Source organism: Ctenocephalides felis, unplaced genomic scaffold, assembly GCF_003426905.1.
Source record: "Ctenocephalides felis isolate EL2017-DRISC unplaced genomic scaffold, ASM342690v1 CF-g0.4_SCAFFOLD_01170, whole genome shotgun sequence".
Lineage (NCBI taxonomy): Eukaryota > Metazoa > Arthropoda > Insecta > Siphonaptera > Pulicidae > Ctenocephalides > Ctenocephalides felis.
The window spans coordinates 16,941,504-16,954,929 of NW_020537324.1; the positions used below are offsets into that span (position 1 = coordinate 16,941,504).

At 29.2% G+C, this 13,426-nt stretch overlaps 1 protein-coding gene across 1 annotated transcript in view; it reads left to right on the forward strand.

Moving 5' to 3' along the window:
- The first annotated feature begins 1,363 nt into the window (after positions 1-1,363).
- LOC113366453 (bone morphogenetic protein receptor type-1B-like) overlaps positions 1,364-13,426 on the forward strand; it is a 32,340-nt gene continuing 20,277 nt past the window's right edge. The window contains exon 1 of the mRNA XM_026608053.1: positions 1,364-1,801. Within this exon, the coding sequence (XP_026463838.1) occupies positions 1,759-1,801 (43 nt within the window). The 5' untranslated portion in view covers positions 1,364-1,758. The remainder of the gene's footprint in view (positions 1,802-13,426) is intronic.

The following is a 13,426-nucleotide window of genomic DNA, read 5'->3' on the forward strand; positions in this document are numbered from 1 at the left end:
AAAATCTGGAAAATAGTTGCAGTAGAATTGTAGTGTTTACAAAATTTTTATATTATGTCCAAATGTTTAAGACTTTAGCAAATATGGTTTAGCAAAAAAATTGTTCAATTAAACATACCTAATCATAATTGCAAAAAAATATTTTATTCATTGAAATAAAAATTATATTTTATTACTTTCGTAAATTTAATTGTATTTTTTTAAGACATTTTAAGCTTTTTGCATTATGTAGTTAAATATATGTACTTACTCATATTTTTAAAAAATTCTATATTTTTCATACATCGAATCTGTATTATATATTAGATAAGCAAATGCAAATGATTCAATTTTTAAATTTCGTATTCATACTTTATTTTAAGTTATATAAACTAATATAAGTATTTCTTTAGACTACTTAATAAAAATAAATTTCTATTTCAGAAATGAAACTAAAAATGATTTCTCTGATTTATTTCAATCATATTTGTTTCAATGTTATGCCTGCAATATTTCTATAATAAGTAAAAATAAAGAAGGGCTTGTTAAGCAAAATATATATATATATTTATTTAATATAGTTACTCATAACTTTCAAAAATTGTTTAAGGGGCGTCCATTAATCACGTGAGGTTTTTAGGGTGAGGGGGGGTTTGATAAAAAATCACAAAATATTACGTGGGGGAGGAAAGGGTATAGTAAGATATCACGCGTATTTATTTTTTTAGTCGATTTTTTTAAAAAAAAATCAAACATTTGAATTTTTTTATTTTGTGATGTTTGGTGGGGCAGGGGGGGTAATTTTAAATTTAACCATGTATTATCAAGAAAGAGAAGGGGGTCCAAAAATCCTTAAAAACTCGCTCACGTGAATAATGGACGCCTCCTTATTACTCATACGTCGAATCCGTATCCATATTTTATTAATTTATAATTAGAATTTATCTAATGGGGGTGACTTTTTACTCAATTTAGTGCAGCAATACTCGGGAAAGAATGTTTTTACTCGGAAACATATTTAAGATCTATTCTCAAGTGAAAATTGATATCGCTGTAAGCAGATACAAACATAGATAAAATAAGAGTATATGTATATGGATAAGGAGTATAGATAAAAGAAGAGTATGGATCCAAATAATTTAATTCGTATCTATGCTTTAATTTGAGTTATATAAACTAATATAAGTATTTCTTCAGACTAGTTGGTAAAATCTGATTCATCTTTCAGAAATAAAAATAAAAATGATTTTTTTTTATTTTTCAATCACATTAGTATCTATTGTCCACTGGTCCCCCCACTACTGCAGTGGCGACCCTGTGTATCAGTCAGCGCACAAATACCGACAGTGCTGCCACTTCGCGTTTAGTCTGTGTTGGCCATTCCTATCGTACGGAGCGTTCTGCGCCATATTGGACATTCTTTGTGTCATATTACTGAAAACTCTATATTATCCTTCGTTTACAACTTTTTGCAACGATGTTTAAGCAGTGTGTTTGGATAAATTCAAGTAAATGAATTTTGAAAGTGTTTAGACTCCTGTTTTTCAATAATAGTAAACATATGAAAACGTAAACTTGTTCTTAGTGTGTGAGTGCTCGATTCTATATCGACTCTTAGTGACGTTGAGTGTGTGTTGTGTTCAGAGATTTGTATAAAAATACAGAAATGTTTTAAAGAATATGTCGATAAGACGATATATTTGGTTATCTAAAAGAACGACGTTCGTCCCATTGGCAGTGTCTTCGATATAACACAGGACAAAGCTTGAGTTCACTAAAATGGGATCCAGGAACAGAAATAGGAAGGCCATGTTGGATAAAAGTAATTATACAAATTTATTTTGTTTAGAGTAAGGGAATCGATGCATTTATTCATTACATCATGTGTACTTATTGCGTTAATAATTTTGTTTATCTGTTTTGTAAGCGACAGTTTTCAATTTGACATTAATGCTATTGATGTCATTAATGTCACATATCTGTCACTTGGATATGAGCTTAGTTTTTGCAATAGTAAATGATTACTAAGTTTGGCGGTTGAAATAATCATTTAAAACTACTAGGATATTCGAACTTTTATATATGAAATCGATGAGATTAAAAATACTCTAAACAGATCAAGGACTTCGTGGAAATGCGTAGTAATTTTGCGTATAAATCGATATTTACATAACACGTGTGATCGTTCTTTTGCCTAATTACATGATACATGATTAATGATTTTTTATGTTTGTCATTTGTTTGAACTTACCATATATTTATTTGATTCAATACAATAAGATTGAAATTGTATTGAAAACAACCCAATATTTATCATAATTGAAACTATTGCTTTAGATGTTAGGAGTGTATTTACACACATTTCATATAAGAACCATACTAACATTGATTTCGATTTTATCAATCAAGTTGATCTGAAATACAGATTTCTTCCTTTACTATTAAAAATCACAGACAATTTTTAGTGTATTTGTATGTGTTTACGTACATACAAATCTTACATATAATATTATTTTCTATCTATAAATGACGGCTGTAATAAAAAGCCAAATAATATATCTTTTGCTTTTGCATTTTTGTGGTTTTTATGGACGATCTACAAAAGTAGAAAACGTTTTAAAATGTACGCCCTATATAAGTTATTGCTTTAGATCTTATGAGTGCATTTACACACATTTTATATAAAATAATAAGAACCATATTAACATTGATTTCGATTCTATCACTTGATCTGAAATACAGTTTCCCTTCTTTTTGATATAATAATATTAAAAATCACAGACAAATTTTAAGTGTATGTGTTTATGTACATACAAAACTTATATATAATATTATTTTCTATCTATAAATGACGGCTCTAATAAAAAGCCAAATAATATATCTTTTGCTTTTGCATTTTTGTGGTTTTAATATGGACGATCTACAAAAGTAGAAAACGTTTTAAAATATACGCTCTATATAAGTTATTGCTTTAGATCTTAGGAGTGCATTTACACACATTTTATATAAGAACCATATTAACATTGATTTCGATTCTCTCAATTGATCTGAAATACAGATACCTTCTTTTTTGGTATAATAGTATTAAAAATCACCGACAATTTTTAAGTGTATGTGTTTATGTACATACAAAACTTATATATATAATATTATTTTCTATCTTTTTTTGGTTTTAATATGGACGATCTACAAAAGTAGAAAACGTTTTAAAATAAACGCCCTATTGAGAAAAGCAGGTAGTTTTCTATTGCCAAAAGTCACGGTTCTTTAAAAATGGTTGTGCTTTGAATAAGACCCTTAAGAGACCCCATATTTCGAGTTTTTGACCTGGACTTGAGGCAGGTTTTGTGTTACTTTTTGGACTTGTTGACGAGGGTAGAGCCATGAGCTTTTGTATAATATATTTTTTCATTAAAGTTTCTTCTACGTTCTTTATTAAGAATACCAGCTGAAATTTAAGAAATCTTTTGTATTTCAGAATGCATTTAGTTCATGCTTTTATAATCCTAGTAAAAACAGGTTTTTCTGAGAAGTTTGTTATTCGATATCGTGAACATTTGATAAGATTTATTTGGATAAAGAAATTCATGATAGAGATGTACGCTCAGTATTCAATATTACAAAAATAACACATTATACTACCTAAATTAGAGTTAACAGTTTTTAGACTAATGTAATAATGAGTACATTAATATATAACAATATTTGAAATATATATTGTATCTATCTAACAGCAACATAAATTTTATTAGTTCACTTTACCTTAAGATCTGAAAATTTTGGTAATTCAAGTTGTTTATCTCTATTTTTCCCGTTTGTCAACAAAAAGTATGAACTTCATTAAATGAGCAAGTACTAAAAAATAATATACATATTCTCGATTCCCAAAGTATTGTTTTAAATCACATTTTAATGGTTCTTTAAGCTTATTTTTATTTTTGCACAACAAAGCTCTCGTTGCTTGACAACTTTATGACCATCCGGTACAGGATTTGTTTACGGTGAAATTTCAGACTGCATGATAATATATTTGATCTCAAAAACAAGATCGGAAAAATACAAAACATACCTAAATTATAAGAATTATTGGCAAATCTTTATGTATTCTAAAACATTTAATTGCATATTAGTCAGATTTAACGGGAACTATTTCGCGATGCTGGATTATATGGATTTATACAAAGATTACATTTTTTAAATTATTTATCTAATGCACGGTGCAAGTATATTTTTATCTGATCCTCATTAGTTTGATTAAAAATATATCAATGCATTTTTCTTAAAATAATTATACAAATCGTGAACTATAACCATGCAATAATATAATTCATTGTGTTATGGTAATTGCAATTACTATCTGATTTCTTAAATGCCGTTTTGTTGCGTTAAATGTTAAATAAGAATATGATTTTGTTATCATTTATACGCATAAATTTAACTATTAATAACGCATAAACGATTATGTTTTATTAGACAAAGAAATATGACCTTTTGCTCTCGATTTGTTACATTTTTCTGACATAATACATTTTATTTTTTAAATATATAGCCCACAATAATTACTTAAAAATACAATTATTTTACATTATGGATAACAATTAATATATACAATTATTATACAATATGGATAAATTACAATATATAGTAAAATTAATAATGCACTTAAAACAAAATTACATAATACAGAATGTAACAATATTATTTATTTACATAGGATAAGATAATATAAAAAAAAGATATTTGAAAAGAAATAAAAAGGTTAACTTGAACAGAATTATAAATAGTCATCCCTGTAACACGTTAATCGCTACGATAATATCAGAAATATTTTTACATGGGGCATGGTAACTTAGATAATTTAGTTAAAAATGTCTCAATCAGCAAATGTAAGAAATCAGCAAATTTCTGGCCCAAGACATTTTTTTCAAAAAACTGTAGTTACTTATGTCTGACATGACTTATGTAATACTTCTTAGCGTCAGACACATATGACTGACATGGCGATTAGCATTTTAATGTTTATATTACCTAGTGTAGTGCATTACCATATCCTGATACCATGGATTATTGAATTTTCTGTTTTTAACACTAAGATCAACTTCTTGTTCTTTATAATTTATTCAATTCAATTATTTTATTTTTAGTTTACATTGAATGAAGGATAAGATTATATCTGAAAAGTATGGATGTATAATCAATTCTTAAAAGAAATTATAATTTTTTATTGATGCCATACCCGATTATTAGACTTCGTTTTTAGCTATATCCATATTCACTGGAAAATACAGATGAAAAATATGTTTCTAATTGAAAATAGCCCGTTTCTAGCACTGCGGTGTGAAATGGCAATGGGAAATCTCTTACACTATTCTTTCCTGAATCGAGTTAGAGTTTAACTCAGCTCACGGACCTGCCTTAAGGCATTAGTACCCAGGGCCGGTCCTGGGGTCCTCAGCGCCCGCATGAAATTTTTTTTTTAGCATAGTTAATAATCAAATTTAGAGGATGAACACCAGTATGCATAGTAAAAGCTCTAAGATTTTTATTTCAAAGTAAATTTTGCTTTCATTTTTCATATTTTCTTCATTTGTAAGCCATGTATTTCAAAATTCAAAGTTCATCAGATCGAAACTTTTGCTATAAAAACAAAAGTTACAATTCAATTTCTCGGAATAAATAAGCCATTTTCTAAGCACTGACTCCCAATTCTCCATTTTTTCTGTTTTAATTTGTAATTTTTTTTTTTTTAACAAGTTCCGTTTCAACAACTAGTTAGATAGGTTATTATAAACTATTAAGTATTCTTGATTTTGTATTAAAAAAAATAAATGATATATTATAAATTTTATTTCCGAAGCTCGTTTTAGCGCCCTCTAAGGCCTGCGCCCGCATTTTTCGCATGCATCGCATGCAAGGTAGGACCGGCCCTGTTAGTATCCATTTTTTATTATATATTAAGTATTTTAAATTATTCAGCACTAATAATCTTTCTTGTAATATGCCAAATGCTTTTTAAACCGTGAATAAATAATTCAAGTCAACAAGTTTATTACTTACCAGTATTCAATCATTGTTCTATTACATAGCATACCTTTTCCCGGATTGTTTTATATACTATGGCATATCGTTCTATCAATCCATTCGTGGCAAATAGCCTATCGTTATTTTCTATTAACAAATGAAAGTATTCAAGCTAAGAATTTTCTGATATCGGCTTAATTATCGATTATATACATGGTGATTTCAGCGCCTTTTCCAGGTATGGCACCCACTCAATTATATCGGAACAGGTCAAGCACCGGCCTTCAAGTCTGCCATCTGTTTTTCTGTACGTTCTCCTCTAGTAGCGCGTACTCCTCGTTACCTCTCGGTCGCTCGGTACTTATTATAGTTAATATTCTTATTGAATAGAATTTCTGCTATTTGCAATCATTAAGGGGCACAACTAGTGTGAAATTTTCAAAAAATCGAATTGTAAATTTTTCCATATTTCGATAAGTTATACCTTTAAAAATAACATGCCAAAATTTTAAATCGATATCTTAAATAGTTTTTGAGTTACAGCCATTTAAAGAGTATATATATAGTATATAGTATAACGATCATTTTATCTTTAAACGCGTTTTTCTCGAAACAGCATTTTCCGAATTTGCTGCAGCGATTACTCAAAAAAATGATCCGATCACTATCAAATTTTTTTTACATGTTCTATATATAATTTTCCGTAAAATGGATTATCGATTTTTTGATCGGATCAAAAATCGAATTTTGGCAATCCAAAAACGACCAAAATTTTGGGCATAATTCGACTTTTTTTAAAAAAAACGCCGTCATTTTGTCAATTTTTGATTTTTTTTCTTTATCGTAGTCCATTTTACAGACAATATTATCTAGTTTAACTAGAGTTTTTTTTTTTAAATTTCATCCACGTAGAAGGCAGGAATCACTGCAGCAGTGAAGGGCCTTTTTTCGTCGCGCCGTTGGAGATCGACGATAACTTCAAACATGTTTAATTTTTTTCTTCAAAAATTTTACTATGTATTCTAAAACATGTATAAATATATTCCTAAAATTTTGAAATTATTGATAAAGTAGTTTTTGAAATAATAAAAATTCCCAAAAATCACCCTTTTTTAGGCGGTTACACTAGTTGTGCCCCTTAAAGTTCTATAAAAATCAGGGTAAAATATCTATTCTTCTTGTCTAACCTTTAACGTTGCTTGGCACAATTTTGATTTTCTGGAAGTAATAATTAACCTATGTAATTTTATATCATCGGGATATAATATTTTTTATTTAACTGGATTTTTAGTTTTATTAATTGTTTAGTATCAATTTTTGCTTTCTAGTTACATTTAACTCATATTTCAGTAATGAAATACTACAGTAAGTCATAATTTATGTAAGTAATGCACATGCATTTCAGATATGTTCCACATTCCATCTATTAATTTTGCAAACATATCATTGGTGATCTAAATACACATAAAAAGCAATTATTAAAAATTTTGCCATACTCTGCTCTTACACATTACCGATTTCAATTCTGATTTGCAATAATTACTAATTATCTCTTCGATTAAAGTTCTTTCGTGCTTATTATATTCTCTATATGTATATATTTTATTCAAAATATGCGCATATGTTTTCAACATAATTTCATGTTATTGCACAATGGAGATTTGTGTATAAATCTGAGGTATAAATTGCAAAACTCATAAAGCATAGCAATAGTTCTCTAATGAGCTACCTTATCAAACATGACCTATGTAAGTAATAAACTATTCACATTTCATAACAAATAAGATGAAGATATATGAGTATTTCACATATTAAAGATGTCAATAAATTTTTTTCAGAATTTTGTTGTATTTTGATCCATTTTTAAGGTGATACGTAAAATTACCATCCCACCATACATTTTTAGTACCATTTTTGGTACCTAGGAAAAACGTTAAATGTTTGAGTTTAAAAAAATGGATTTTTTTTACTAGACCACTACCCATGTGATATTTCGTAGCAGTTTTTTGCTAGACGCACCCTTTTAAGCCTCAAGTGAATAATGGTCGCCCCTTAGTCCCAAAAAGCACATTGAAATCAAATACTATTATTAAACAGCATATTTGGAAAATTAAAAATAAACAGAATTTTGATATAAAAATAATTAAGCCCTTTCAACTTTTAGTAGTGAAGTACCGACTCAAACGTTTCCTTATTTGAGTGATTCGAATCAGAAAAAAACTGATTCGAATCATGATCTGATTCAACTCCAATCAAGTCGATATATGGACAAGAAGCCAAGGCAAAAAACCCATTGATATATTTATATGGTAAAGATGATCGAAATTGCTGAGTTTAACTAATAAATTTTGTACACATAAGCTGGGTTTAACCAGTAAATTTTGTACACATAAATTACTATCAAAAATATATTAGAAAAATTATTAAAAATTTAATTTGATTTTAAATGTATTTTCAAATTAATTTGCAATAATAGATAACCAAACAATTCTGCATTTAAAGCATATAAAACAATATTTGGAATCTTGCTCGCATGATTTAATTCATTTTTTTATATTTATATTTATTAAAATTACATTTTTCGACTTATAACATTTATTAAACTTTTTAATTAATGTTTATGTTCTCACATATTGTATCACAGTAAATATATCTCAGTTGATTCGAATCAAGTAAAATGTGATTAGAATCGGATGTCAAGGGCTTGATTCGAATGCTTTCGATTCGATATAGTCTAAGAGCCAGTGAACTATTCGACTAACCTGTTTTCTCATAACTAGAATTTTTTTAATGATATTTTATTATCAACCCATTAAGAAAGTACCATTTTGGCAGTTATTCTGCGATTGGGTCATCATCCCTTCTCCTTCAATTTGTGAAAATGTCAAAAAAATTTTTTTCATAACTTGCTCCCACAAGGATCAAATTTTGAGGGTGGTGCTAAAAATTAAGTTTGAAAAAAGGGCCACTTTGGCCGTAAGGTGAGATACAAATTTGACCTTTAATATATCAGATGTTTTCAAAAAGACCTCAAAATGGCGTATAAATTATTTGAATACAAGGGTGTTAGTCGATTATGTATGGCAATGCGCCCACACCCTTGGGCGTCGTGATTATTATATACTCGACTGGCAGACCCTTGCAACCGTCAGAATGGGCTGGATTTTTATATATGCTTTCTGAACGGTTAAAAGAATACATCTTCAAAATTTGAGCCTTGTGGGAGCAAGTTATGAAAGAATTTTTTTTTTGACATTTTCACAAATTGAAGGGATGATGACGCAATCGCAGAATGACTGCTAGAATGTTACTTTCCGAGAAAACAGGTTAGTCAAATAGTTCTCTGGCTCTAAGACTAATAATGCTTTATTGCATTCAGCTATTTTATATATATTTTTTGTGTTATATATAGTAGATATTTTCTTTTATTTTAATATTTGCACTCATTTTATTCTCAATATTAGCATATTTTTGACCGTTCTTAAAATATGTCTAAATCCAATGCCAATCCGTTGAATGGGCGTCCGGGTATGATGGTTTATAGTAAATATTTACAAGATAAAATATCTTGTTCATAATTTATTTACGCAGAACACTAATTAGACCCATATTTATCTCAAATCTTTACTTTCTCAACTTCTTGCAATCTTTCGGTATGATTTTTGGGTGTTGCTACAATTTACAAGAAACTCAAACACAAGATGGAAGTGTTCCGTGGAATGTAACCTACCCGCGGGCGCTGTAGGCCGCGACACGTGTGACTTTGTTGTGTATCAAATGATAATTATGATCGAGGCCTCTGATTAACTGCGATAATATAGAATCACTGTTTGTAAATATAGAAATAATGTCCATAGTAAAAATTGATGAAGATGTTTACATCAATTGTATTGCTGTAGCGTTCTATTTGTAGATTGATGAATGGGAATGTGTATCTCTTGTAAAATGGGTTTATCTGTTCTCTTGATTCTTTTCTTGATTTGAAAGCGTTCTATTGATGTTATAGAATATTGTAGCGTTTTATACATTTTATCCGGCAAAGTTTTATTATACTGTACTAATTAATTTAATCAATCTCTTCTTGAGTTTACAACGTTTTTGACATTTTTGATACGCAAAAAATATGATATATAGTTTCTTTTAGGATAATTTAACGTAAACAACGTAAAATATTTTATTTAAGCGATGGCACAATGTTCTACGGTGGAGTTGTAAAATATGTTAATTAATTCGGATCACATTTGTTTAAATAATATCGTGAGAAGATCGCTCATTGCATACATAGTTTGTTTTATTAATTGCTAATTGGTGTTAATCTTGTTAACGCAATTTATCAATTTTTCAGTGAAAATATCCATTACAACTGAGTTATTTAGTTTTATCTATTATTAACATTGAAATGGTTATCAGAATCACAAGCAAAATGGCTTTTGCTTTTAAAAAGTTATTTTTTTGCTGTTATTCGCTCTTTTTCTATTATTCACAAAATCTTAAAAATAATTTTGAATTGTTTTGAGGCTAAATTGTTTAAAATATCATTAAATTTATAAAGGAAAAGGGAATGGAATAGGTATTTTCAATAGTTTTCAGTATGACCTGCTGAAACAAATTCTATTAGGTTGGCAACTAAGTAAGTTTTCAAGATAAAACGAGGCCATTTTAATAAAATAAAAATAAAAAATAAAAAAAAAAGTTTTCAAGGTAGATGGTTTCAATTGTCTTATTGTTAGGTTTGCTGACTTAATCCAAAAGCCTTTATTCAAAAGCATGGCAGGCAATTTACGTTTCCAGCAGCAAAAAATAGTTTTTTGGTTTATTGCGTGGTTTTCATTTGGAGTTCGTTACAACATGGAAAATCTAACCGAAACTTTTTATTTCTGCAAAAACAAAAAGTTATGAGCGATTTATATGATGTAGCAGAAAACAGCGTTATTAAAATTGGTTTGCCAAATTTTGTTCTGGTGATTATTCATCCAAAGATGAAAAACGTTTTGTTCAACCGGTTGAAGTTGATTACAAAGAAATTGTCTACTTTTACTCTTAAGCCCGAATCACACGACGCTTGTTTTCTACACCCAACAGAACGATAAATTTTGATGTCTACAATAAACAACTAACGAAATTAAACAACAACAACATAGTTGAAGAAAAGCGGCCTGAATTGACAAATCGGAGCGGATTACATTTTTGTGATTACATATTTTTGGCTACTTGGCAAAAATTATTGGGACTTGGTGGAGACATTTTGCCACATGCGCCATATAGTCTTGACCTTGTACCTAAACAATTTAATGATTAAGATGGTGTCAAATTGCACCTGATTCAATTTTTTGCTAATAAAAACCAGATGTTTTATGAAGGTGGGATAGTGATGTTGCTTGAAAAATGATGTTAATTGCTCATAACAAAAAATCAGTGATCAAAATGGACTATGTATTAGATAATTATTCAATTCTGCGAAAAAATATCTTCGATTTCTATCAAAAATCCGCATTTACTTAGTTGCCAACCTAATATTTCTACTATTTCATTTTATTTTTCTTAATATCTTACATTTTTACGCCGGTCCATCACTCGGCTGTTTATGCGTGTTTCGAGCTCCCGAGACCATTCTTCTTTGCTTTCAAGAGGCTATACGTTCGGAGCATCGGGTATCGCCAGTCGCCGTTTTGACGCCTCTTTCTTGCAGACTCTTGTCCTGTTATCTGCATGCGCAATTCATACCTACTAAAATTGTTTTCAGAATTTGGAATTTGTATGCATTTATATAATGTTCACTGATGCAGCTGCAACAATGTTATATTATTTTCAGGTATCAGGTATATTTCATGATTATTACGATTATCATTTGTTATACCTTAATCTGGATAAAAGGTATCAAAATTATATATTTTAAAAAGATTTGAATACACGACTGTGAATATATAAATGCCGTTAATTTTTATTGTTCAATTATTATAAACTGTACGTACGATCTTTTAATAATTTTTCAATGCGTTTCATTATACCTATTGATAATGAAAACTGATACTGAAATGTTGTTCGCAGTAATTAAACGGCTATTTATTATCTCCATCTACGTGTTTGTACGGTCTCATCACGTTTTCATACGCAATTTATTGAATGGCCAAGTCAGGATAAATAAAGTAGGCCAGCGCCCGGAATATTGCTTTTAAAAACATCCCTATAATTGCTTGTTGTCAAATTGTTCGAGCCTTTGAAAGCTCTTTTTTATCGCGAAATATATATTATTAAACAAGTTTTGCAGAACTGACTGACCATTAGGTTTTATTATAAAATATGAATGCAATGTATATTGACATATTGTGATTTGTGAACAAATCGTCACCAGGCCAAAGATTGTCGTAGTTAGAAATATGACCCCTAACTATTCAATAAATTATACATTGGAGCTATTCACACTTGAAAACAATTTCATTGTTCTGTATCTTTGAAGTAATCTTTTTGTATTTTCGGGAAAAAAAGGTATACCTAAAAGCTCATAAAACCGTCTGGGAGACGAGAAATCGACAGCTTCTTTCCCAAAGCAAAAACGCAGTAACAGATTTAGTACCAGTTTAGGGGAGTCAGATATGACAAATCCGGTGAGACAACTCTACTCGTATTCACTCCGAGGGAGGAGTTGTATCGGAGTGATAACTCCGGAGTGAGTTACCCATCTCTAATATATATATATATATATATATATATATATCTTTGCAATTATCAACCAGTCATTGAACCCGTATACATGCTAATCAAATTATTATCGAGCTTTGTAATAAGCATGTACGTGTTTGCTGCATTTCTTGGTAACCTATGAATGTTATTTTTGAGTATACAGGCTCTCCTGAATGATAAATCACTTTCCATTGCAATTCTGTGGCACAAATTTATCCTCTGCATTCATCATTGTTCAAATGAATTTGCGTTTATTGGAAATTATGGTAACTATTTAATATTCCCTGGTATTTTTTCCCAGCGTTTCCTGGATGCAGTAGTTAAAACAAAGATGAGTCATGTACTTGAATGTAATAATTTCTTAGATGTTTTTCTTGGCGCATATTCAATATATGTGCATACCTTCATTGGTCGTAAACGATGATTAAGCACAAGATGTCTTATCAAGTGTACTATTACTTGTATCTATGATTACTCTGTTCATTTACAATCTTCTTAGTCGTAATAATGTTAATAATGGAATCATTTAATGTAATAGACAATATGTCTATTACTATTATGACTGTTATCAAGTTTTGAACAAACATTTTTTTTTTAAATTCTTTTCATTATTTTATTGAAAAATGACTGAGAGTGGTGGTACTTGCAGTTATCGAATAAGAAATGTTGGTTTTGAAGAATTTTTACCTAAATGTATTAATTTGAAAGTGATATTGGTAGGTGATTGGAAATCCTTGGAAAAGCA